At 41.3% G+C, this 27943-nt stretch overlaps 2 protein-coding genes across 8 annotated transcripts in view; one reads left to right on the plus strand and one right to left on the minus strand.

The window, feature by feature from the left end:
* Window positions 1-22036, plus strand: part of TLR1 (toll like receptor 1) — a 125558-nt gene extending 103522 nt beyond the window's left edge. For both annotated transcript variants that reach the window (XM_064285945.1, XM_064285952.1), the window contains one exon: window positions 17978-22036. The gene's annotated coding sequence lies outside the window, so the exon portion shown is untranslated. The remainder of the gene's footprint in view (window positions 1-17977) is intronic.
* The window catches only part of KLF3 (KLF transcription factor 3), a 43089-nt gene continuing 20867 nt past the window's right edge, over window positions 5722-27943 (minus strand). Inside the window, exons 2-6 of one of the 6 annotated variants that reach the window (XM_064285959.1) lie at window positions 25938-27523; window positions 23681-24167; window positions 22900-23050; window positions 16753-16913; window positions 5722-9715 (exon numbers count right to left, since the gene is read on the minus strand). In XM_064285959.1, coding sequence (XP_064142029.1) covers window positions 9534-9715; window positions 16753-16913; window positions 22900-23050; window positions 23681-24167; window positions 25938-25973 — 1017 coding nt within the window. In that variant the 5' untranslated portion in view covers window positions 25974-27523 and the 3' untranslated portion in view covers window positions 5722-9533. The other 5 variants (XM_064285958.1, XR_010322115.1, XM_064285957.1 and 2 more) reach the window with 5 other exon arrangements.

Below are 27943 nucleotides of genomic sequence, written 5' to 3' on the forward strand. Positions count from 1 at the left end.
AGTGCTGCCGTGAGTCAGGGCAATTTGTTGACAGCTAACAACAACAACCGTGTGTGATGTTGTGACAGTTACTGAACTAGACAGTTTTTTCAAACGTTTCCTAGTCTAACGTTTCTGCATAGGATTAATAATGTATATAGACTAATGAAGGCTGTCTGCTCTGAGATGAGATGTAAACCTCTCTTGTTTTCTTTTTTCTCTACTTCCTCAGTTCCTATTCCCATTCTCCTCTTCCCATTGACACTTACTCTAATGTGTTTGATTTGTGACTTAAATATGCATGCATTCTTATAAAATATGTGGTGCTGCTGTTTATGCACATGTATATCTAATTCAGAAACCCTGGTGCATTGTGGTTAAGCGTACAGCTGCTAACCAAAAGGTCAGCAGTTCAAATCCTCCAGGCGCTCCTTGGAAACAGTATGAGGCAGTTCTACTCTCTCCTATAGGGTTGCTATGAGTCGGAATCGTCTCAAGGGCTTTTTTTTTTAATCTAATTTATATGAATATTTGTCATATAAATATTGTTGTTTCCTACTTTTATCACTCTACGCTGTTTTTGAGATCTATCCATGTTGATTTACATGCATTGTTTGTACTGTTCTTATAGGTTGTTGTTAGGTGCTGTTGAGTCTGTTCTGACTCATAGTGACTCTATAGGACAGAGTAGAACGGCCCCGCAGGGTTTCCAAGGAGTGGCTGGTGAATTTGAACTGCTGACCTTTTGGTTAGCTGCTGAGCTCTTAACAACTACTCCACGAGGGCTCCACTTGTCTACTGAAAAAAATTAATTTTGATGCAGCCAAATCTATCAAAATTTTGCCATATGGTTTATACACATTTTCAGTCTTGTTAAAGAAATCTCTTTCCACTCACAAGTCACAATGATGGTCTCCTACATTTTCTTCAGAAATCAGTTACTTGTAGACAACATACTACAGGCAGCCCCCGGCTTATGAATGTCCGATTTAAGGACAATTTCTACTTGCCCTTTAAGGTTGTGTAAATTTGCCCTAATTTTGAAACGATTAAACCAAGCCCTACTCACAAAAAATTCTTCATCACAGTCACCTTCACTTGCTGCATGTGCAGCTTTTAAATCATTGAAAAGACTTCAAGCCTTTTCTTGCACTACAGTAATGCTACATAAGGGCCATATGCACTTGTTCTGACTTAACCTACAAATTCAACTTAAAGACACAGCTAGGAATGGCTCTTGTTCATAATCTGGGAACTGCCTGTATTGGGTCATTTAAAAGAGAAATCTATTCTAAGAATCCACGTCTTTTAATTGGTATACTTAGACCGTTTGCATTTAATATAGCTATTGATACGTTAGAATTTAGATCTGCCATTTCTTTTTCCGTTTTTGTTTTTTCTTTCTGTTTTTTATCCCTTTTTCCTGATTCCTGCCTTCCTGTGGGCTACTTAGTTTTTTCAGTGTTCCGTCTCCCATCTTAATTTATCTACAGTGTTTCTGAGTAGATCTCTTTGTATAATTTCTTTAGTGGTTGCTCTAGGGATTACTGTTTGTATGCATATAAACTTATCACAGTCTTCTTAGACAATTTCAACTCTTAACAACCCTGTGCACAACACTACCAGGTCCTGTGCCACGCTGAAAATCATTGCTGTGTTTGAGCCCATTGTTGCAGCCATTGTGTCGATCCATCCCAATGAGGACCTTCCTCTTTTTCGCTGACCCTCTACCTTACCAAGAATGAAGTCCTTCTCCAGGGATCCCTCCTGATAGCATATCTAAAGTACATGAGACAGTCTCGCCATCCTTGCTTCTAAGGAACACTCTGGCTGTATTTCTTCCAAGACAGACTTGTTCATTTTTCTGGCAGCCCATGGTGTATTTAACACTCTTCACCAATACCATAATTCAAAGGCACCAATTCTTCTTTGGTCTTCCTTATTCTTTGTCCAGCTTTCACATGCGTATGAGGCAATGACTTGAGTCAGGTGCACCTTAGTCCTCACAGTCTGCTAGATCAATATTTTACCACTTCAACTGGAATATAGAAACTTTACTACAGTTTAGGTCCTTTTACTCTCCCCAATTTGTGATATGTTGTTGTGTGCCATCAGGTTGATTCTGACTCATAGCGACCTTATAGGACAGAATAGAACTTCCTCCTAGTGTTTCCAAGGCTGTAATCTTTACGGAAGCAGATTGCCACATCTTTCTCCCATGGAGCAACTGGTGGGTTTGAACTGCTGACCTTTCAGTTAGCAGCCAAGCACTTAAACACTGCATCACTAGGGTTCCTTATTTCTGACATAGCTGTCTTAAGTATCTCTACAGACTTTGAAGACCACACTAGACAATATTATAGTTTTTGCTTTTAACTTTCAAAAATAATGTTAAATACCAAGAGGAGAAATAATCCAGTATATTTATTCAAATATTTACCCTTCATGTCGCCCTTTCTTCATTCCTAATTGTCCAGGTTTCTTTCTGTTATCATTTTCTTTCTGTCTGAAGAACTTCCTTTGGCAATTCTTTTAGAGGAAATCTCTTGGTGATAAATTCTGTTTTTCTGCTCTTTATTTTTCTAAATGATATTTTTAAAAGATATCTTTCTGGGTGAACAGTTTTTTCTTTCATCACTTGAAAATCTTCTATTTTAGCAGGCAGACAACCCTTTATGTATAGAGAACACACTCCCTGGCCCACTTTTGTGGGCTGTGGTTTCAATGTTAGTTTAATTTTTGAACACCTCTGCTGTGCTATTCTGGTCTGCCCTATGGTGTACTGCTCACAGGCCATTTTGAAACCTAGGTGGTATTCCATCAGAGCTCAATTCTAAAGTTTTGCTGTGTTGACTCTAGTTAGTTTTGTGCGTGGACTATTGAGGGATGATCCCAGGACTTAATATTCAGATATAAAAGATCTCTTTCTTCTGCTCCCTCCTTTCCATAATCCTCTCCCAACTCTCTAGTTTGTATGGGGGAGGGGATGCTGCCTCTTTGCTGTTTAGTGCAGGGTGGACATGGTCAACAAGGTTCCACCCCATGGTCTCTGCAGCTACAGTACTTGGGGGTAAAAAGGAAAGTCACAGAGAAACCCCAAGAGTGTCACCCCCTGACACTGTTTTAGCTCACTAATGATGTCACTTTTGAGGTTCACCCTTTAGCCAAAGATTAGACAGGCCCAAGAAACAAAAAGAGACTAAAACGGCACACAAGCCCAGGAGCAAGGACTAGAAGGCAGAAAGAGATAGGAAAGCTGGTGATCGGGAACCCAAGGTCGAGAAGGGAGAGTGTTGACATGTCATGGTGTTGTTAACCAATGTCATCAAACAATATGTGCACTAACTGTTGAATGAGAAGCTAGTTTGTTCTGTAAACCTGCGTCTAAAGTACAACTTAAAAAAATAAATTAAAAAAAAGGAGAGTCACTATATCTGCTTGTGTTCACTTAATGCGAAGTCAACAGGACTCTGTCCCACAGTCTCTGCTGCTGTTGCACCAGAAGAAAGGAAAAGGGGCACAAGTTCTTTGCTGATATTTACTTAGTGCAGAGTAGGGTGGTTGATTGGGCTCCATCCCCCAGACTCTGCAGCATGGTGGGGAGGGGGCTGTTGTGTCTTCTATGGTGTTTTCCTGGAGCAGGGCAGTCAGAGTAAAAAAATGCAGAGACATCCTCTTCATGGTCTTTTGTCTAGAAAACCAACAAAACCAAACCCGTTGCGAACAAGTCGATTCCAACTCATAGTGTCCTATAGGACAGAGTAGAACTGCCCCATAGGGTTTCCAATGCTGTAAATCTTTACAGAAGCAGACTGCCACATCTTTTTCCTGTGGAGGGGCTGTTGAGTTTGAATCACCAACCTTTTACTTAGCAGCCGAGCGCTTAGCCACTGTGCTACCAGGGCTCCTTCTTTTGTCTAAAGAGAGTGGGTTTTTTTAGGGCCTTCCCCCCCCCCATTTCTTTCTGGTCTGTACCTCATGGTGGTTCTGTGTTGTGGACTGCTGTAGCACCCAGATCAGAATGTACAGAAAAAAAAAAAAAAAATACTGAAGGAAGACAAAAACCCTCCCCAGGGTACTCATTGGTGGATGTCCCTTGAGTCCTAAGTTCCTTAGCAGTCCGCCATCTTTTCTTCACCTTTCAGAATCTACTGAAAGTTGCTTTATATGTTATAGTATGAATTTCTTGTACTGTGTCATTTGCAGTGTCTCCTCTTGTTCATAGAACATGTTTCAGCATGTGCTTTGTTAGTTTAACTTGCAAGTGAACTTATAAACAGTAGAGTTTTATCTGTGATAAGTCTCTATATCATGCATTCAGAGTATATTCTTCTAGATGTGTCTTGTCAGTGTTCATGCCCAGTGATTTAAGCAGATCTGTTTCAACTCTCCATCTCACTCAAGGCCTGGACTTGTTATCTGTCTCTGTGTGTCTGTTTAAGCCAATTCCTGTGTGCACACGCATGCACATACAAACATTAAATACTTTACACCAAAAAAAACAAACCTACCAACCTGTTGCCATGGAGTCGATTCCAACTCATAGCAACCCTATAGGACAGGGTAGAACTGCCCCACAGGGTTTCCAAGGAGTGGGCTGGTGGATTCGAACTGCCAACCTTTTGGTTAGCAGCCAAGCTCTTAACCACTGTACCACCAGGGCTCAAAGGCAACAGATGAATAGTTAAGTATAAATATGATTAAATATGTGTAAGACCTGTGCATGAAGCCTATAGGAATGTTCAAATAAATCAAAGAAGAATTTAAAAAATGGAGTAATATCATTATCCAGTGTTCTTAGATTGGAAGACTCAGTTGTTAAGATGGCAATTCTCCCAAATTGATCTATAAATTCAAAGCAATCTCAAACAAAAACCCAGAAGTCTTTTCTTTTTTTCTATTCTTTTTATTTTTAACAGATTGACAAACCGATTCTAAAATTTAGATGGAAAAGCAGAGGAACTAGAATAGCTAAAATGATTATAAACAAGTTTGGAGGAACACAATCTAACTTCAAGATTTACTCTAAAGCTGCTGTGATCAAAACTGTGTGATCTTGGTGAAAGGATACACATAGATTAACGGAACAGAATAGAGTCCAGCTATTGCCCCACACATATGTGGCTAATAGATTTTTTTACAACGATGCAAAGAAATTTAGTGGAGAAGTAGTCTTTTTAATAAGTGGTGCTAGAATGCTGTTCTCGTGATGCTGCAGACTGCCATGTCTGTGGGCGTGGTTTACTGGTCTTGAACAATAGTTATGTTTATCCAGAATTTGAGGCAGTTACTGTTCTTTCTGATTCTCCATTCCCTACATTACGAATCCCGATGCTTTATCTTATTTAAAAATTTCGCGAATTATGCACGGGTGTGTTTTAATACAAGGCACTGCAAATTCTTTTTGGAAGCAGGTGGGATCATATACAATAAATATTCCATAAATGTATGAGGGAGTTTGTACCTTTATGCTGGGTTGTCTGCAGGTTTATAAAGTTTGCACTTAGAAGACTTCCTGTAGGCTATTACCAGAAACCCAGGAAGATAGCTTTAGGGCTTAGTTAACCTGCTTAATGCATCTTCTGGTTAGACCTATTTTTCTATCCCTCCATCAACAGTGATCGCCCAGTAAAGAGTGATTGGCTTTGAAATTTCTAAGCAGGGTCTCTTAGATGTTACACTGCCCTCTCTCTGCATTTTGTTCCTAGTGATCATTTCACATATAGTAATCACATGATCACATTTAATATTCTGATGGTTTTATTAACAAGTATATAATACATATATTGCATACTGTATATAGTATATGAGGACTGTACAGTACAAATTTATGTTCACAGTTTGACATGACAAAATGTCATTACTGAATTCCCATTGGACTACAGAGTAGAAACAGAGAAGGTACATTAAACATTCACATCTTTAGTAAGAAAGATTACCAAAATGTTTCAGTATTTGCAGATATACTAATGCATGCTAAAAACCTTTACCCATTCAGTCTTATTAGCTTATAAAATATATTACACTTTATTAAAAATTTCTGCATAGTTTATACAAGTATTAAAGTACTGTAAATGTAATAATCCTGCTACACTTGCAGGTATGGTTTAAGAGATGCTAAGCAGAAAGATTATTTTGACCCTCTAACACTAAGTACATAACAGCAAAAAAAAAAAAAAAAGTGCTAGTATTTGTAAAACAATATTGTTGTAGCCCTCATTTAATGCAGGTAAGACTGTTTTGTAAATGTATTATTTCTTAAGTGAATTTGCAATCATTTAGGAATTGTTAACCTTGACCAAGAAGAGAATAAAGACAACTCTGAGCAACTTCATGTACGGCAGGAATTCCTTCAAGACTGCTGTGTATTTCCAAACCAATCAAGTTACTTTCAAACCATAGCTCTGTGAGATTGTCTTTACAGCCACCTAACCAGGAACCATGTGCAGACAGACAGTATCAGCAATAGTCTTTCAAATTCCACATTAGTGCAATACTGATAGCGCAGACGGGTGTTTAATAAAATACACATATACATATATAGTTCCCCTGTAAATCTTTTTCAAGGCTCTTGAAACTTCTGCGTATTTAGCATCTCCTTAAGTGAACATAGCTGTGCTGCTAACACATTCTCCAAACCAAGCGATTTATGTTAATGCCCATTTAGGATGTAGATTCACATTTTAAAACTCTAAAGCATGATGGATTCTGATGTAATTGTTCTGACTTCTTCCCCTAAAACGACACCTGGGTAATAATCCAAGAAATTCTCTAACAAACAGAATTTACACGACACTAACTTCATGTTTACAAATCATTCTCATCAATTTAAAATATTGCAATTAAAACCACCGATGATAGTAACAATGGCACATCAGTAAAACCACATGTTCAAGGGCATCTTAAGATTATCTGGTATCTGAGGTCTTCCACGATAACAGCTAAAAATGACTAAGTGACTAAATTTCTCAACTATCATAGTAAAATACAAATATATATATATAAGGAAAATTTGGTAAGGGCCAATCGATAACTGAAGTATATAGAACAGCATGGGAAAAGAAAATGGCTTCCCTGGGTTGCTTTTCTTTCAAGAGTTCAAATGGATCTTTGCTAATGAACTGTTAACATAATCCATGTAAGCTAAACAGTAATGCAATAGTTCCTGCAAGGTCTTGCTTGCTCTTTTGCACAAAGCTTAAACATGCCATCGCAAACACATTAAATTTCATGAGAGTCCATTAAGTTTTCTATTAATTGGACTCAGACTCAAAACTAATTCCAAGATCAATTCTTTCTTGCCTTTTCCTCCCCCTGCTTCTATACAGGTTGGAACACACATAAACTGGTTATCTGCATCAAACCAAAGATGTTCCCTGCATTCCTGCTGGATTCTTCGGTGTGTTGTGTAAGAACCATTCCAAGAAATGAACACTTCGGCATGGATGTGACTAAGCATTTATAATTCACACAATACCTACTTTTCCAAGAGCCATTTTTATCCCTCAATTCAGGTCATAGTTACAAAAAAGGAAATAGCCAAGTTAGGATCCACTCTAATATTCCAAACATATTTTGCAGTGCTTAACAAGAAAGAAAATCAAACCCAAGTGCCAAGATAACAAATTGCTTTTCATTTCTCAACATCACTTCCTTGCAGTTGGTTGACGGGGCTGGACGAGTGAGCTCTCAGATGTGCAGTCCCTATAACTACCCTTTATTAGCATAGCGCCATCAAAGTAAGCTCCCCACGCAATTCACAGGCCTCCAGAATCCCTCATTCCCGGGTGTTTTAAAAATGATTACACCATGTATTCCTCCCAGTCAAGTTGTGCTGGATCCTGAGTTGTGGCTGGGATGAATCTGCAGGATTCCATTCTTCTCTCTCCTCCTCCTCCATCCTTTATCAAGGGATGAAGGCACATTTGGGTATATGCACCCACATTTGACTACCGTTGCCCACTTTCTTCGAATTTAGTATCAATGGTATTTCTATGCATGAATTCTTTTTCTTGGCATTTGGACTATCGTATATGCTCAAAAGCCCGCTTTTGAAAACCTTCCCCAGAATGATGGTGCTATTTATCTTCAACATAAACATGAGTCATTATTTTCACTTTGTTTTTTCTGGCAGCTCTGACAGTAAACGTTTTGGGAATTTTTGAGTAATATATATAAATCCCTGAACTGTGGATTTCTGTATTTTTCAGAAATTTGTTCCAAAAATAAAGACATGTGTGCTTCATAACTACTTACACTTACAAATAGTGTCACTAAGACCTACATCAAATTAATCTACTAAAGTATTAGTAGATGCTTAGGTATGATTATGTATCACAAAGACAAATGACAGCCAATTTGGCACCTTATATATAGCTCACCCCTTATAGTTACAGAAGAATTTCTGTAGAGAAGCTATGTGATTAATTTTATATGGGAACAAATTACCACTCAATGTTTCCCTGTTTGCAAAAAAGCTATAAGCAGGTTGGGTAAAAGAAAGACCATCCATATATTTACCCACAAGATTTTTATCACTGCTGGGTAAGTATTTTTGTGTCATCCCTACTATCAATGCTTGGTTATTCGTATTAAGGACACTGTCTGGAATGGAGATGGTTGCATGTATAACCCCACTGGTATTTGGCGCTGCAGTATCGTTTTGCACAGCTGAGTATGCATACAGAGCAAAGCTCTGGGAATGCACTGCACAGCTAACCCAATGATGAAACCTCACTGAAAACCTGTAGCCCAGGAAGAATAGCCGACTTCCTCCTCTGTCCCCCTCTGCTGCTTCTCCCTGCTCAGTGTCCCCTTGCTATTACTCCATGCTGAGTAAGCACAGCATCCACCCAGTCAAAGTGGGTGAGCTGATGATACACATCACCACCAAACATCAGCAGCTTTGGCTCATCATCCAAGGGTGGCAAAGACCTCCATATGAACTGTAGGCACAATGGGGGGTAAAAGCCTTAATTTAGATGCAGCGATAAATCCAGGTTGACAGGCAAGATTTGTGGAGCACAATGGAAGCGTTGACTGTACTAGCTTGACATCTTGCTGCACGTCTAGCTAACCGGTGTTGGAAAGGGTCCACCATTCTTTTCACTGTCGAGCACACCATGCGATCACAGGGCACATAGATACGAGTGTCTCTGGCAAGGACTAGCAGGCTGGATACTGTATTTCTAATACATTTACTTTGACATTCTTTTGAGGAATACATGGAGAAACCAACAACTGGTCATGTTAGTTTACAAGTTCCCTTGTTCTCGGTACATTAAACGTATCTGTAAGAAGGGTTTGCTTAGCATCCCCGGAAAAAAAAAAAAAGTGTTCACATTCTTTAGGTCTGACCCGTGGTAAGGAGAGGGAGGATTAGAGAACATCTACTATTGACCATATGGAAGTTCTGAATGATATAAATTCAGAGATTCAGACCAGCTGAATCAAAATTAAAACATACATGTAAAAAATGAGTTAGATAATGGGAGGGAGGACAGAGAAAGAGCCAGGAGAGTGGGGAGTTGCGTTGAGGCGGGAGACGGAGGAGTTCAAACTAGCATGTGGCGTTTCCTATGTAGGGCAAGATGGTCAGAACGGGAGAAGCTGCGGTCACAGTCTGGACACTGGAAAGGTTTGATTCCAGTATGTTTCCGGAAATGTCTTGTGAGTTCATCAGACCGAGCAAACTTCCATGTGCAACCTTCCCACGTACATTTGTAGGGTTTTTCTCCTGCAAAAGGAAAAAGAACAGAGCTTAATGTTTCGGAAAACAAAATGATATTAGTAAAGTCAGAAAAGGTAAAGTATTGGCTCTTAAAGCTCTTGACAAATATTATTTCCAAGATATGGTCATACATTCAGCCCTCAGTAACACGGTTCTTTTATAAACCACTACAGGACAAGAAAAAAAAAAAAAAGAATTAATTCTCTTAATGTTTAACTAGCTCTCTGCCAACAAAAACGGGGAGTGGGGCAACAATTTTTTTTTTTTTTTAATTTTTATTGTGCTTTAAGTGAAAGTTTACAAATCAAGTCAGTCTCTCACACAAAATCTTATATACACCTTCCTACATGCTCCCAATTGTTCTACCAATGAGACAACCCGCTCCCTCCCTTCACTTTCTCTTTTCGTGTCAATTTCGCCAGCTTCTAACCCCCTCCACCCTCTCATCTCCGGTCCAGGGAGGAGATGCCAACATAGTCTCAAGTGTCCACCTGATCCATGAAGCTCACTCCTCACCAGCATCCCTCTCCAACCCATTGTCCAGTCCAATTCCTGTCTGAAGAGTTGGCTTTGGGAATGGTCCCTTTCCTGGGCCAACAGAAGGTCTGGGAGCCGTGACCACCGGGGTCCTTCTAGTCTCAGACAGACCATTATGTCTGATTTGTTTACGAGAATTTGGGGACTGCATCCCACTGCTCTCCTGCTCCCTCAGGGGTTCTCTGTTGTGTTCCCTGTCAGGGCAGTCATCAGTTGTAGCCAGGCACCATTTAGCTCTCCTGGTCTCAGGATGATGTAGTCTCTGGTTTATGTGGCCCTTTCTGTCTCTTGGGCTCATAATTACCTTGTGTCCTTGGTGTTCTTCATTCTCCTTTGATCCAGGTGGGTTGAGACCAATTGATGCATCTCAGATGGCCACTTGCTAGCGTTTAAGACCCGCAGATGAGGGGGGCAATAATTTTAAGAGTTCTTAATGTACACGGTTGTTAGCAGCTGTGAGTTTGCCTCCAGCTCATGGTGACCCCATAAACAACTGAATTGGACCATCGTGAGCCATAGTTTTTTTTGCTGATTTTTTGGAAGTAGGTCAGCAGGCCTTTCTTCCTAGCCTGTCTTTGTCTGGAAACTCTACTGAAACCTGTTCAACACCATAGTGACACACAAGTCTCCACTGACAGATGGGTGGTGGCTGCACGTAAGTTGCACTGGCGGGGAATTGAACTCAGATCTCTCACATGGAAGGCGAGAATTCTGCCACTGAACCACCACTTCCTTTCTTAAGCCATATGTCTTATCTAGTGCTGCTGTAACAGAAATACCACAAGCAGATAGCTTTAACAGAAATTTATTCTCTCACAGTTTAAGAGGCTGGAAGTCTAAATTCAGAGCGTCAGCTCTAGGGGAAGGCTTTCTCTTTTGGCTGTATGGGGAGGTCTTTGTCTCCTTTCAACATCTGTGGGCTCAGCATCCCCTGGAGATCTCCACGTGTCTTGGCATCAGTCTTTCCCTGGGTCTAGGAGATTCCCAGCACAGGGACCCCAGGTCCAAGGGACGTGCTCTCTCTTGGCTCTTCTTTCTTCGTGGTATTGGGGTCCCTATTTCTGCTTCCTTCTCTCTCCTTTTATCACTTGTAAGATAAAAGGTGTGACTCAAGTAAGGGAGTGACTTGAATAAGGGTGGTAAGGGTGGTGATTAGGGTAAAAGTGGTAACTTGAGTCATACCCTCTAATAAGGTGGTGACTCAAGATACAGCCTACCCTAATCCCGCCTCATTAACCTAATAGACAAGTCACTTCCAAATGTGACCATACTCACAGGCATTGAGGCTAGGATTTACAACACATCACAAAATGGAACATAAATACATCAGAACACAAAATAGACAACAACCACACACTACTGGGAATCGTAGCCTAGCCAAGTTGACACATTTTTGGGGAACAATTCAATCCATGGGTAACATTCCAGCCTTTGGTCCCCCCAAATTATCTCTTTGCCACATGTAAAACATATTCACCCCATCACACCATCCCAAAAGTCTTAAATCAACTCCAAGCCCAAAATCTCATCTTCTGCGAAATTCCTCTTCTCCTATGAACCTGTGAGATCTAGAACACAAGTTATCTGCTTCCAAAGTTCAATGGTAGAACAGACACAAGGTAAACATTTCCATTACAAATGGAAAGAAGGGATAACAGGCATCAAGCAACTCCAAAACCCAGCAGAAAAAATTCCATTAGCTAGACCATCTGAACAACGGCCCTACCCTCGACTCTGGGTGCTATCTACACTCTCTGAATTCTGGGTGGAGACCCCTCAGCCCTGGGCTTCAGCTCTGCCTTTCATGCCCACTGGGATGGCAACTTTGTTCCCTTGGCTTTGGGCAGCCCCATTCTCCCAGTTCATCTGAGTGGTGACCCCATCCCCATGAGCCCTGGCGGGCCCTGTTCTTCTGTCCTTTGGGCATGGCAACTCTCTCTCTCAGCTCTGGGAAGAGGCTCCAGCCTCATGCCCCCGGCATTTGTGAATAGCAGCCCCACACTCTGGAACTGAACTGGTGAAGATCTGACTCTTTGCAATTTAGGAGGCCATGGCTCTGCCCTTTGAAACCTGGGCAGTGCTCCTCCAAACAGTTCTGCTGATCTCCAGACTTTTCCTGGGATGGTCCTTTTCTTTCTTGGAGGACAACAGATGTAGCTCCTTTGCTGTGTTTCCTGCCCATAGAATTCCAGGACGCAAAAAGTGTTCTCTCCTTTTGTTCTTTCTCTGTCGCCTGCAGTCTCAGAGGCTTAATCTCTTTAACAAAAGACTGTGTACCCACGTCCTTGGTCAAAATTCCAGGATGTGTCCTTATTTTGTACAACAGAATTTTCCAAATCTTCAAGATCTGTTTTCATTTTGCATAGTTCATTTTTAAGTCCATCTCCTTCCTCCTGCATTTTACCATAAGCAGCAAGGAGAAATCACGCAGCCCCTTTAAGATCCTGCTTAGAAATCTCATCAGCCAGATATTCAAGTTCACCATAAATTTTACCTTCCACCGAACATTTCAACATAATTCAGACAAGGTCTTTGCCACTGCATAAAAAAGCATCACCCTTCCTTCATTGTCCAATCACATGTTCCTTATAAGCCTCGCTAAACCACATTTAACACCCACATTTCTTGCTACATTCTGTTTCTGGTGCCACATGTATTCTCTAAGATGATAGAGACTTTCTCTATAGCTCTCCTCACTTCCTTCTGAGCCTCATCAGGATTACCTTTGACATTCATAATTCTACCAACAGTCTCTTCAAGGTAATCTACGCTTTTATTATTAGGCACCTTAAAACTCTTCCAGCTTCTACCCATTACCCAACTCCAAAACAGCTTACACATTTTTGGTGTCTGTTAGAGCGGCACCCCGCTCCTGGTATCAAATTCTGTCTTAGTTATCTATTGTTGCAATAACAGAAATATCACAAGTGGATGGCTTTAACAAACAGAAATTTATTTTCTCACAGTTTAGGAGGCTAGAAGTCCGAATTCAGGGCGCCAGCTCTAGGGGAAGGCTTTCTCTCTCTGTCGGCTCTGGGGGAAGGTCCTTGTCTCCTTTCAACATCTGTGGGCTCAATGTCCCTTGGAGATCTCCATGTGTCTAGGCATCAATCTTCCTCTGGGTCTAGGAGGTTCTCAGCGCAGGGACCCCAGGTCCAAAGGACGTGCTCCGCTCCTGTATCTTCTTTCTTTGTGGTACTGAGGTTCCTATCTCTGCTTACTTCTCTCTCCTTTTATCTCTTGTAAGATAAAAGGTGTGACTCAAGTAAGGGTATGGCTTAAATAAGGGTGGTAAGGGTGGTGACTAGGGTATGAGTGGTGACCTCAAGATACAGCCCACCCTAATCCTGCCTCATTAACATAATGAGCAACTCACTCTCAAATGGGATCATAACCACAGGCATAGAGGCCAGGTTTTACAACACGTTACAAAATGGAGGATAATTACCTCAGATCACAAAATGAAGAACAACCAAACACTACCAGGAATCATGGCCTAGCCAAGTTCACACATATTTTTGGGGGACACAATTCAATCCATAACAGCATGTAAGTCTGAAATCCATGCTGAGGGGCTACAAGTAATTCTGGTTTTGACTTCTACTAGTAGGACGAATAACTTAATAAACACTTGATGAGCTGTATTTGTATATTCTCAAGTCTTAAATCTACTTGGAAGCTTAATCATATGCAGTGCAATCCATTTAATGAGAAGTCCAAATCAAAAGTTTGTGGTATTTTATTGTTCTTTTCAATAATTTTCTAAAAATATGAAATCTCTATCAATTGTCAGGGATTTGAAACCAAACCAGCTACCATTGAGTTGATTCTGACTCATGTCAACCCCATGTGTTTCAGAGTAGAACTGCCTCCATAGGGTTCTCAATGGCTGTGACCTTTTGGGAGCAGATACAACAATTACTCCTAAACATAATGCTTTAATTCAGAAGTACTAAAAATATAGTAATTCCCCCCCTTTCTAAAACCTGCTCCTGTGGGATAATCGGACACCCTGGTGGCGTAGTGGTTAAGTGCTACGGCTGCTAACCAAGAGGTCGGCAGTTCGAATCTGCCAGGCGCTCCTTGGAAACTCTATGGAGCAGTTCTGCTCTGTCCTAAAGGGTCGCTATGAGTCGGAATTGACTCGATGGCAGTGGGTTTGGTTTTAGTTTTGGTGGGATAATCTGCTGATGAGGAACAAAAGAGCCTCTTGGGAAGATGATAGGGAGAGTTAGTATGTATGCAGATTCTAACAAATAAAAAAAGCATACTAAAGAAAAAGGATATTAATGGGAATTTTACATATTTAAGTTAGTAGTAACAGGTAATGGATATCACAAATAAATTCCCATTAACCTTCCTGGTTCTCTAGAAATCTTGCAGGATTGCCATTTCTTGACATTTCAATGGGATACTCAGAATTTGTATTATCTCCTTTACTGCACAGAATATAAACGCTAAGAGACATTTTTCCTATATCTGAATTACCATATAAAAATTCAATGTCTTTTTAATATTAGGCTGGGAGTTGTTAGCAAACCCTGGTGGCGTAGTGGTTAAGTGCTATGGCTGCTAACCAAAAGGTCAGCAGTTCAAATTCACCAGGTGCTCCTTGGAAACTCTATGGGGAAGTTCTACTCTGTCCCGTAGAGTCACTATGAGTCGGAGTCGACTCGACAGCAAAGGGTTTGGTTTTGGTTTTGGGAGCTGTTAACACATACCTATCGTATCATCCCATTAGTGTCTTTTTATAAATCTATGCAGCATAGATGAGTGGGAGGCCCTGGGTTGTGCAAATAGTTAAACACTCAACTACTGGCTGAAAGGTTGGCAGTTCAAACCCTCCCAGGGGCACCTCAAAAGAAAGGCCTGGCGATATGCTTCCAAAAGGTGACAACCTGGAAAACCCTATGGAGCAGTTCTATTCTGCATGTGTGGGGTCTCCATGACTTGGAATTCTTCATGGCAACTAACAACAAATGTGGCATCGATGACTGAGTGTTTCTCTGAACATAGTGTTATAACCCTCAGGTGTCTCTCTAACAGTACAAACCAAGGCAGTATTCTAAAAGGGACCCTGGGTCTTAGCACCTTTTGACACTTGCAAAAGAACAGCTGTAGGCTGACTTTCCCTCCTCAGCCTCTGCCTCCTCCCTGGGATTCACTGAAAAACTGTGCTTCCATGCTGTTAGCCACTCTCCTTCCCTTTTCTCTCCCCAACCCTAGACCCCTCTTTTAGTAAACATTCCTAATGACTCACAACACTCAGAAAAATAACCCACATTCTGAGTTAAGGAAAACGTACACAGAGGTAAACTGCCATGATACTAGCATTTCACATCGAGGAGTTTGAGGTTAGATAAGACTTACTGTAAACGTTAATCACTAATACTGTTCGCCATTAATCAGGTTGTTTAGAACATTTTTGTATGGTTTTCTTAAGATGTTTTGCCACCAAAATGTTCAGAAGCACTTGGAACAATTTTACCTTTTCTTCACCTATAAAATGACCTTTATATCTGGCTGCACACGTTCTATATTCAATATTAGGCAAGATAAAAAAAACACTCTGGGAATTATAAATACGGCAGGCAATAGCAGAGAAATTCCCCAATGTTACAAGATAGAATTAGCCAAATGTCTTCATTTTTCTTTCCTTTAATAAACCTTCTATTTGAATTCCAAGCTCCTGGGTGGTGCAAACAGCTAAGGGTTCAGCTACTAACTGAAAGGTTGGTGATTCGAATCTACCCAGCGGTGCCTGGGAAGAAAGCCCTGGCAATCTGCTTCCAAAAAACCAGCCTTTGAAAACCCTACGGAGCATAGCTCTGCTCTGACACACACGAGGCTGCCACGAGTCAGAACTGACTTGACAGCACCTGGTTTAATCCGGGTTCTGTTTCTATTAAATGGCTGCATTTATGTGTTCCACCTGAAGAATTTTTCTTCGCTATCCTGAATCTGACTATGTATGTCTGTTAAATGATATCCCACACGAAGGCCGGACTCTTGATGACACAGGCCCACAGCTACGTGCACTTTGCTCTTTGCCCCTGCTGAAATTCCAGCCCCTTCTCCCTTACGACAGACAGGATGTAACTGCAAGTGATTGTGAGACCCTGTTACACACAGAACCTTGGATCTGTTCTCGACTGTTACAAAAGCAAGTCATCATCAAAACCTTCATTCTTCACACCTGAGATAAAAAACAAAACAAAACCCGTTGCCTTCAAGTTGATTCCGACTCATAGCGACCCTACAGGACACAGCAGAACTGCCCCACAGGGTTTCCAAGGAGCGGCTGGCGGATTCAAACTGCTGACCTTTTGGTTAGCAGCCGTAGGACTTTACTACTACGTCATCAGAGTTCCCTTATAGAGACAGCCGTAAGTGACTAAAGTAGCTTTTAAGAAGCCTGAAAAATTTTCCTTATAATCTCTAGAACTGTTGTCTTTAACACTCCCCTCCCACATGTCTTCAGGAGAAAAGGGAACATATACACATACCTGTATGTGTTCGCCTGTGTGCTTTCAAGTGAGAGCTCTTAGTGTACACTTTGTTGCATCCGTCGTAATCGCATCTGTGTATCCGCCGCTTCCTTTGGGTGTCTGGAGACTCCACAGGTAAAGGTCTCTTCCCCGGCTGGACTATGACTGAAGGGTGATTCCTACAAAAGTCAACGGTAAATGTAACATGTTGAGTAAGAGGCTCCTTCTCCTTTTCTTCAGTCTACTAAAAGCATTAACAACACTGGGCGAAACAACCAACCAACCAACCAAAAAAAACACCCAACAAAATAAACAAAAAGAAATTAGCTGATCAACCCAAGAAGCACTGCTATATTCATTCAACAAACATTTATTGAGCACCTACCATGAGCCAGGCACCGTGCTTGGCACCGGGACACAAAGATGAATAAAAACAGGGTTCCTGCCCTCGAGGAGCTCACACTCTAGGGGAGACAGACATGTAGATAAGTAACGACAGTAAGAAGGGTTAGGTGCTAAGCTAGAGGGAGGCACAAAGGTCTAGGACAGCGTCTTTCCCTCGATAAAAACTTGCCTATGTATAGAATTTTGTGGTACTAGGCCCTGGAGGTGTAATGGTTAAGACATCCACTGCTAACCAAAGAGGTCAGCAGTTTCAATCCACCAGCCGCTCCCTGGAAGCCCTATGGGGCAGTTCTACTCTATCCTACAGGGTTGCTGTGAGTTGGAATCGACTCAACGGCAACGGGATTTTTTTCAGGCAGTGCTGAACACTAACACTATATGACATTTTCCCACAGGCTGGCCTGATTTTCATTTAGTGTTCTTTAGGGAAAAAAATGTAAAAGGTCAAATTCTTAAGGCTCAGGCAACCACATTATTGGATCTATCTACATTTGATCCTTTATATAACTGACATTTAGTTTGAGTCTCTTAGAAAAGATTGCCAATTGACATTAAATGTTCAAATGTTGGCTCTTCTGAAAACTTGGCACTGCTGTCTTCACAAACTCAAATCTTTATTGTTACTATTATTCTTATGAATGGGGAGAACTGGGTGAGAGAGCCCCTTACTCATGGCACTGGCTCCAAAGCACAGCACCAGCTGCCTCGGGACGCCTGGCATTCTCCCTCTTCCTGATTGCTTCCACAGACTTATATTCCTGCATCTGCACACCTTTTAGGGCGGGCATGCAATCAAATCCTGTTAAATGTCATTAATGTGAATGTTTCTCTCTTTCAGAAAAGAAGGTGGGGGAGAGGAAAGGAAGATGGGAAAAAGATGATGGGAAGACTAAAGTTTTCTCAAGCTTCCCCAGCTGATTAATGTAAGCAATTAAAAGGGCCTAATTCGTTCACTTGCTTTCCTTATGATTAATTACTTGATATGTTACAAGCTTACATGGTTGGCCTCCAAATGTAACGAAAGGCTTCTTTTCCTTTTAAATTTGATTTTGCAACATATGGTTGCTACAATCCTATATGACTGTTTTGTGCAAGTGAGGATGGGGAGAAAAAAGGTTGGTAAAAAGGAAAAAAGTTTGATGAGGGTAAGTAAACACCCATGTTTACGAGATACAAAAAAAGAAAAAAATATAAAAGGCAAAATATAAAAATCAAAAGGCAAGCCTTGAAGTGCAACTTGTTTTTGGTCCTGGTAAATATTTGGATACAAATCCCTTATCAACAGTACTTATACTTTTTCAGTCACGCTAATAAGAGACTAAGAAAACAGCTGAAATTGCCTTTAAGGGACCTGACTTATTTCTTACACTATTTATTAGCAATGAAAACTGTCAGTTTTGAGTACCACTTCAGCTTCCTACCCTGAATAAAACAGCCAAGTTTAGATACATGGAAAAGTGAATGTGAAATAGTAAGAAAAAAGAACAAGGACTTCCATTATAGATACATTTAGACAAATATCTGAGAAAATAGAGAAGTCAGAGGTTTATGGACAGATAGTTTTTGTAAAGCTTAATTATTAAGTTAAAATCCTTTAATAAAAAGAAAAACGTAACCAGTTTATTTTCACCTTTCAACTTTAATGCTATTTAATGAAAATTGTTTGTCTTCATTAAGAGAACATCAGGAAATGAAATGCTAGGGAAAAAAAAATTGATGGTTAAATATATCTGCTATTCCTTTGGGACACACAGTGGGGGGGGGTTGTACCCCCGATGACTTCAGAAATCACTCTCAATTGTCAGGTTTTATGAGGTGGAATCTGTCGAGTAGTTTCTGAGCGTAATTACAACTGCTTTTTTCGGTTGCGTCTTCTGTCATATAAAGATATGCCGAAAGGCTGTGTATTCTGACTTTAAACCCCTGCTTTGTCACTGACAGCTCCTGCGGCCCTGAGCAAGGTACTTGGCCCTTTTGTACATTGGTTTCCTCTCTGTAAAATGGGGATGATGATATTATCTCACTCAGAAGGTTGTTGTAATGTACATAAAACACTTGGAATGATACCTGTCCCAGAGGTGAAACTTCTAAATGGTAGCTGTTAATATTTCAAGGTTCAGAAATTCCTTACACATCTGGAGACTTAGCATACTACAGCCGTTTAATTTCAGTGAGTTTTTAGAGTGTCCCACAACCAGATCAGGAAATCTCTACTCAAGCTAATGTCTATCTCAAAACACAGCGACACTCTCAGAATGGTTAGCAGCCCCATCGCCAAAGAGCCTGACGGCACAGCGTGCTCACCCTTTTTGGTCTCCTCACTCCTCATTTTTAGAGACGCTGTTTGGGATCATTATAACCAATAAATTAGAATAGCTTACAAAAAATTTAAGTACCTGGTAATTGTTTTGGGCTAAGCTGACCCCTCTTAAATTTGCTGCAAAATCATATACACAACTAAATGGGGGAAATCTTGTCCTCAAGCTTTTTGTTCTAAATACATTTTCACATATGTAAGTACATCACAAAAAGAAGCTGATATGTTGGAGTGCCCTTAAAAAAAAAAAAAAAAAGCTGCAACTCTGTGACCAAGCAAATTGATTTCAAAGTCGTATTTTAGAGTCTGCCTCTTGAAAGGAAGGGTTTCTTAAGGCAAATATTACTGGGGCTGCCTCATCGCAATGGTACTAGGCGTTTGGTTTCAAGTGATTCTTTCCTGGCTAGCTGGTTTCCTATGTGGGCCGCCACTGGGTACCCTCCAAGACATTACTTAATCACATCTGTGAGAGACTTACTAAAGAGTACACGTCCCAGTTGTGGTTAATCTGCTGAATTTTTTGAGGAGCAAAATGTATTCTTATGTCAGCATTAAAATAAGGGTATTACTCATTAATCATTAAAAACCACTGGGCTTGAGATCATCAAAAGGACATATTTTAGTAAAACTGGAAAAAGTATTTCCTTTCCAGCAGCATACAGAGCACACTGTATTGTCTTCAAATATTCCTCTTCTGTCTTGTTTCACATTGTAATTCATAAGAACCTAGACTTTGGAATACCCCTTTCTCAGCCCCTGGGTCCCTGTGTGGGCAGTTGGCTATGTCTAGTTTTATAGCAGCTTATCCAGCACCTATGGAGGAACAATTACAAGTGCATGCTGGGTTGCCCGTTCCCTTCCCAGAGAAAAGACACCGCTCATCATAAAAACAAGAATTCAGCCCATAGAGCTTGTACATTTTGTCCAGTTCTATTTTTCCTTTCACCCAAGTGAGTACATGAGCACAGATGCAATCAGTTAAAGGGGGACAGGATGGCGGGAAGAGCGCTCTTCTGAGAGCACGAGATCAAGCCCAGGTCCCTTACTGTTGCTAACAGTATAATTAGATAAGCAAACAAACAAACAAACAAAAAAACCCACCAGTTGCCATTGAGTCCATTCTGACTCATGGTGGCCCCATGGGTTTCAGAGTGGAACTGCATTCCATAGGGTTTTCAATGGCTGTGATCACCAGGCCTTTCTTCCGAGGTGCCTCCAAGTGGATTCAACCCACCAACCTTTTAGTTCATAGTCTAGCACTTAGCCATTTGTGCTACTCAGGGACTCCTAACAGTGTGATTACAGGTGAGTTGTTTCATTACTTGGCTCTTCGGTTCTCCATTTACTCTGACTCCCACATGCTTGTTATAGGGGAATACACTTGGAAGTTTCTTTTATTTCCCCCTGGGCCCCAAGGGGAGGGGATACTACATAACTGCACTGCAAAGGGTAATAATGTATAACTGCTTCAGAGGCTTTCTCCCTACCAGCTAATGTGGCTGGGTAAAAAGATTCACTTGCTCTTCTTCATCTCCTGGGAGTATACACAGACAACTGATACGGGCTGGGAAACCCTTGTGGTGCAGTAGTTAAGAGCTACGGCTACTAACAAAAGGGTCGGCAGTTTGATTCCACCAGGCACTCCTTGGAAACAGTATAGGGCAGTTCTACTCTGTCCTATAGGGTCACTATGAGTCGGAAATGACTCGATGCCAACAGATTTGGTTTTTGGTTACGGGCTGAACCGTGTCCCCCCAAAATATCTGTCGTAAATCCTAACTTCTATGCCTGTAGTTATAATCCCATTTGGAAATGGGTTGTCTTCGTTAAGTTAACGAGGCAGGATTAGTGTAGGATGTGTCCTGAGTCAATCTCTTTTGAGATATAAAAGAGATTAAACAGGCAAGTGAGGAAGCAGAGATGGTGGAAGAGAGATGTCAAGCCACGTGAAGACAGCCCAGGAGCAGAAGCTCACAAAGACAAGGACCTTTCTTCAGAGCCAACAGAGAGAAAGCCTTCCCCTAGAGCCGGCTCCCTGAATTCGGACCTCCAGCCTCCTAAACTATGACAGAATAAATTTGTTTGTTAAAGCCACCCATTTGTGTATTTCTGTTACAGCAGCACTAGATAGCTAAGACAACCACCAAAAAAAAAAACTGTCTACGGTTTGGCGCAATGGACGATTAATACATGACCTACTCTGCAACACCTACGTGGGTTGAATATGGATACATCTAGAATATATTTGAAGTTAACAGGAAACAGCTGCTCTAAAACTTGAGACTTCATGTTCTGTTGCAGAATTAACTGTATAAAAGAGAGGGGTGGAGAAGACACATAGAAAGGTGGACAGATCGTTTACTCGATTTGGAGAAAAGGTGATGTGGGAAGATGACAGAAGGGACCCTGTAGAGACAATAGGTGTTGCCTTTGTACCAGGAAGCTAGCCACTGAATCCAATGTTGAAAATACCATAACACAAGACAATTACAACATCAACAACAAGAAAAAATAATCACAACCAATATGAAAAAAAAAAAGAGAGAAAAATGAGTTAGCAAGATTAAGTAACTAGCTCAAGGTCATACATATGGTAGACAGTAGAGCTGAGATCCAAGATGTCAGATCCCAAAGCCATCTTCTTAGCTACTACAAACAGCCTCCAATGTAATCACTGGTAAGTCCAGAATATCTACAGTGGTGAATCCGTTAATGATGCTATTTATCTGTGTGTATCACCTACAACTACCACTCAGGTGCTCAGATGCTGACCCCTGCAGCACAACCTTCCTGACGGGACAGTTCTAAAGGTGACTGAACAGTCTACAAGCTGATAGGATTCAAAAGACCAGAGAATACAGAGTTCTTTCAAACTTAGCCCCCCTGAACCAGCCAACTTTCTGTTGCTGCCACTATTTATACAGCTTGTTTTGGAGTGTCTCTCTTGGGCTTGTGGTCGGCCTGGAGACTTTGATTAAAAGCCACACCTCGTAATGGAAACAGCATACTCTATTAGAAGCGACAACTAGGAAGACAATGTGTGTCTACCACATGAAAAGTTTTCAGGATTCAACCTTAAGTGGAGGATCTAGAACACCAAATTCACCCATGTTAGAATTACAATTATGAGAAAATTATGTGGATAGCCAGAAAGGATGAGGAAACAAAACAAAATAAAAATGATTTACGTGGTAAGGTGGCAAAATCATGAGCGATTATTTGACTGAAGACTTGACGTAACTGTATAGCAGAGAGCACCCTGTTTTTGGAGATTCTTACATCTTGACCAGTGGGCACCGGGCCACACTGTCCAGTGACTGCCACAGACGACAACGTGTTTCTGGCAAACCACACCCCATCACGCGTTTGAAGCTTGTGCTTTCACTCCAGATTCTGAGATGCACATGGCTACACAAATGCCAGGTAGACCTAAATATACTTACTCTTGCAATAATGCTTGCGGGGGGGACACTGAGTTCATTAAAGGGGGTGACATTTCTTCAGGATAATAATCTGTCCTCTGTGGTTCGATCCCAGGTTCTATTTTAATTTTTTTCTGTAATATAGGCTTCTCATAGGATTCAATTACAGGTACTAAAAAATAAAAATGAAAAAGTCACTCTATGTACAATTTACCAATTTCAGTTTTAAAAGCTTAGTACACAGTTCTTATTGACAACAATCATGTGTATTTATTTGCCTTTACCAAGCAAAGGTTACAGGCGAGACAAAATCTGTGGGGGATTCTTGTTTCTCATGACACTTATTTTGCCGCATACACAGGGGCTGACACCAACCCCCACATGGCCTTTCTCTATGATTTTTGGTTACGTCCTTTCAACCTCATCGTCCGGTGACCAGCCAGTAAACAAGGCTGTTAAACGTCACTAGTTATCACCATGATCAAAAGGTATTTATTTATTAAATGCCTTTTTGCACCCTAGAATTATGTTGGCATTCAATAAAGCAATTTATAAAGTTAAGATTCTTACTACTAACCCAAACCTGACAATCACAGACTGAAAGTAATCACCTCACAGTTTTAAACTGAGAGCCTGATTCTTGGGAGCTCTTCAAAAAAAAAAAGGAAATGCCTTAGACCAAGTCTAAGAGGAGTATGTCCTTTTAGGAGTCCAACAGCTCTTGGCTCTCTGCTTCCTCCCCAAATTGTCCAGTGAACACCCAGTAGCAAAGCGGAGTGAGGGAGTCAGCGGTGGCACTTACCTTGCATGCTGCTATTTGAATTTTCCATCTCCTCTGACAAGGAGACCATGAGCGGCTGCTGGAGGTGGCTCGTGTACATAAACGGGACGGGCTGCACCACGACGGGCTGGATGACGGGCAGTATTCCTGGGCTTCGGATTCCGTGCCGGGAGAGTGCGGCGGCCATCACAGGAGGCATGGACAGCGGCACGCCGAAGGGCTGCACTCCGGCTGGAGGGGGTGAGTATTTTTTCATTGGTGGGCTTGAGGAAGGCATGCTCAACCCCGGCGAGGCTCTCCGGTGCGAGGACTGGAATTTCAAGGAGGAAGGAGAATTCCCAGCCGAAGGTGGTGAACTCCGCTTGTTCACGGTGAGGTCCACTGGCTCCATCTGTATTCCATGTGATAGGCCTTCTGAGGTCTGAAAGAACTTGTCAGGTAAAGGTGTAGAGTAAATGACTCCATACTTGTTGGGCTTCATGGGCTCCATGTAATTAGATGGGTAGGACTATTGGAAAAGGAAAAAGAAAGATGTCAACAGATGAAATAGGTACATGTGCTTGAAACACAAATTAAGGCAGAAATATGCAACAAGTCACTTCCAATTAGATGGGCTTTACAACTCGATTTACATATACAGTTGGCTGCAAGTACAATGCTACAGGAGTTGGTCTAATAAATATTAGAACTGAGGTCAGTGTATGGAGTCCCTGAGTGGTGTAAGTGATTAACACACTTGGCTGCTAACCAGAAGGTTGGTGGTTTGAGTCCACCAAAAGGTACCTTGGAAGAAAGTCCTGGTGATCTGCTTCTGAAAAATCAGCTACTGGAAACCCCACGGAGAACAAGTTTTACTCTGACACACACGGGGTCGCCATGAGTCATAGGTGACTCGACGGCCATTGGTAAAAGTCAATGTGGTTTCCGTACCACATTGAAAACCAGGAACCGGCCGAGCCAAACTAGCCTCTTTGCTTCTCTGATGGGGTCTGAGTGGCAGGCAACAGTCTGCAGCTGTAGTGTCTTTAACCTCAGCAGGACATCTAACATTTCCCATGATACGCTTCTATGTAATACGGGGAAATGGGGCTGGCATGATAGTACCTTTGGGTAGGCTTCAGGTGCTAAACAATCACACGCCAGCGGTGACAGTCCTATTTGCCTGTAACTTTCCTGGTTTCCCACATTCTGGGAAGCTCCTCATTCCTGCGCAAACCAGGACGATTACCTTCCTCCCAAATCTAAGATCTGTTCCACAACTGACCTAACTCATCTTCAGATGCCTTTCTCTTTCAAACTATTAGGATGATCTAGCTCTTATCTACCAGCTTGAAATACAAATCAACCACAGTAACTCCACACACGCACCCGATCTGTGGATACCGTCCTTTGGGCACCGTATTCACTACAACTACTTTGATTCCTTCATTTAAAAAAAATTTTTTTTTTTTTAAACAAAATCTTTCTTATTGAATGCTTTCAAAAAAAAAATAAACAATATCAGCTTTTTTTCTTTATATATTATAGTCATTTTAGGAAAACTGAAATTCTGGGTTTTAACATGTCAAGTCTACCTTCAGAATATCACTCATATTTGAATGTTTACAACCAAAGTAATAAATGACATATTGTTGCTCTCTTCCAGCTCTAGTGGTTTTATGATTTTGAGGCAATACTAATTCAAGAAAAACCACCAGTGGGGCCTTCTAATTAAACAGCCTAAAGGCACAATTAACTTATCTGATGCCCTCCCCACCCAGTGGTTACTACCGTAAGTTATAAATAATTGTGGAGTTGTTGTCGTTAGTTGCCACTGAGTCCGTTCCCACCCCATGTATGCAGAGGAGAATTGCACTCTATGAGGCTTCAAGGCTGTGATCTTTTGGAAGCAGATTGCCAGGCCTCACTTCTGAAGTGCCTCCCTGGGTAGACTCAGCTATCCAACATTTCTGTTAGCATCCAAGTGTAGTAACGGTTTGCACCATCCAGGGACTACTGATATATTTATTTACATAAAGTGTGTACAATGAGGGTTTAAAAAACTAATTAAATATGGGGTAAGGAGAGATTCTCCCAGTGCTATAAAGTTTGACCTGCTTCATAAAATTCCGGTACTAGGAAAAACCTTCAGGAAATAGGAAGCACCATTAACTGTTGACACTCATCAAAACATACCTTTCTCTTTATTTTCAGCCTTTTCCTCATGGTCTTCCCCATGACCTAGTTTTTAAAGCAAATAGTTTTTGCCAGGGAAATGGGAAGCAAAATGAGGACATACATTTATCGTTGTCATTGTTGGACTGCTTTTATCCATACTGCTGTTGTTAGGTGCTGTCAAGTCAGCTCCTGCTCATAGCGGCCCTGTGTACAACAGAAGGAAACACTGCCTAGTCCTTCGCCATCCTCACAATCATTGTTATGCTTGAGCCCATTGTTGCAGCCACTGTGTTAATCCATCTTGTTGATGGTCTTCCTCTTTTTTGCTGAGGTCTACTTCACAAGCATGAAGTCCCTCTCCAGGAAATGGTCCCTCCCGATAACATGACCAAAGTACATTAGACACAGCCTTGCCATCCTCGCTTCTAAGGAGCATTCTAGCTGTACATCTTCCAAGACAGATTTGTTTGTTCTTCTGGCAGTCCGTGGTATATTCAATATTATTCTTCGCCAACACCATAATTCAAAGGCATCAATTCTCTTCGATCTTCCTTATTCGCTGTCCAGCTTTCACATGCATATGAGGCGAATGGAAAATACCATGGTTTCCGTCAGGTGCGAGTTAGTCCTCAAAGCGACGTCTTTGCTTTTTAACACTTTAAAGAGGTCTTTTACAGCAGATCTGCCCAAGCAACACATCATTTGAGTTCTTGACTGCGGCTTCCAGGTGTGTTAATTGTGGATCCAAGCAAAATGAAATCCTTGAGAATTTTAATCTTTTCTCCATTTATCATCTTGCTTATCGTTCCAGTTGTGAGAATTTTTGTTTTACGTTGCAGTGTAATCCATACCAAAGGTATGGATCTTCGTCAGTAAGTGCTTGACGTCCTCTTCGCTTTCAGTAAGCAAAGTGTGTCATCTGCATATTAAAAAAAAAAAGAGTCTTCCTCCAAACCTGATGCCCTGTTCTTCTTCATATAGTCCAGCTTCTTGGATCATATGCTCAGCATACCGACTGAACAACTATGATAAAAGGATACAACCCTGACGCACACCTTTCCTCATTTTAAACCATGCAGTATCCCCTTGTTCTGTTTGAACAACTGCCTCTTGGTCCATGCACAGGTTCCTCATGAGCACAATAAAGTGTTCTGAAATCCCCATTCTTTGCAATATTATCCATAATTTATTACAACCCACACAGTCAAATGCCTTGGTAGAGTCAGTAAAACACAGGTAAACCTCCTTCTGGTGTTCTCTGCTTTCAGCCAGGATCCATCTGACATGAGCAATGATATCCCTCATTCCACGTCCTCTTCTGAATTTGGCTTCAATTTCTGGCAGTTTCTTCTCGATGTACTACTGTAATTACTTTTGAATTTTCTTCAGCAAAATTTTACTTGCGTGTGACATTAATGATCCTGTTCGATAACTTCTGCATTCTGTTGGATCACCTTTCTTTGGAATGGGCACAAACGTGAATCTCTTCCTGTCGGTTAGCCAGGTAGCTATTTTCCCAATTTTCTTAGCATAGACGAAACAGCACTTCCAGTGTTGCATCTGTTCGTTGAAACATCTCAATTGGTATTCCATCAATTCCTGAAGCCTTGTTTTTCGCCAATGCCTTCAGTGCAGCTTGGGCTTCTTCCTTCGGTACCATCGGTTCGTGATCACAGGGTAAGTTTAAGGAAACTAGGAACTAAGAGCCTGGGAGATTTGCAAATTTAAAAATATGCTCAAGTTTCTCAAGCCATAACGAAAGAGAAAGCCCTACATAAATCGAAGCCTTACAAACATTAGGTACGGTTTTGTTGATAAGTTTGCTCTCACATGAATGCCCGGGCCCCTATTTTGAAGGTGGGGTTACTGTAAGGATAAAGGGTTAAATGTAGGGAGATGCATTTAGACAGGGACATAGCCCTGAATATGTAATTAACTATTTCCAGCCTGACTGCTTCACCAAAGGGTGAACCAAAATTGGTCCCTCAAACTGTCTCACTAGCAAATTTCACAACACTGTTTGCCAGAACCTTATATAAGACACATTTATTTTAATTATTTGGGTGGAGGCACAAGCCACTGCCATTAGTCTGCAATAACCTGGCTCTTCATAGTGTAAGGACTGAG

This window comes from Loxodonta africana, chromosome 5 (genome assembly GCF_030014295.1).
Source record: "Loxodonta africana isolate mLoxAfr1 chromosome 5, mLoxAfr1.hap2, whole genome shotgun sequence".
Taxonomy (NCBI): Eukaryota; Metazoa; Chordata; class Mammalia; order Proboscidea; family Elephantidae; genus Loxodonta; species Loxodonta africana.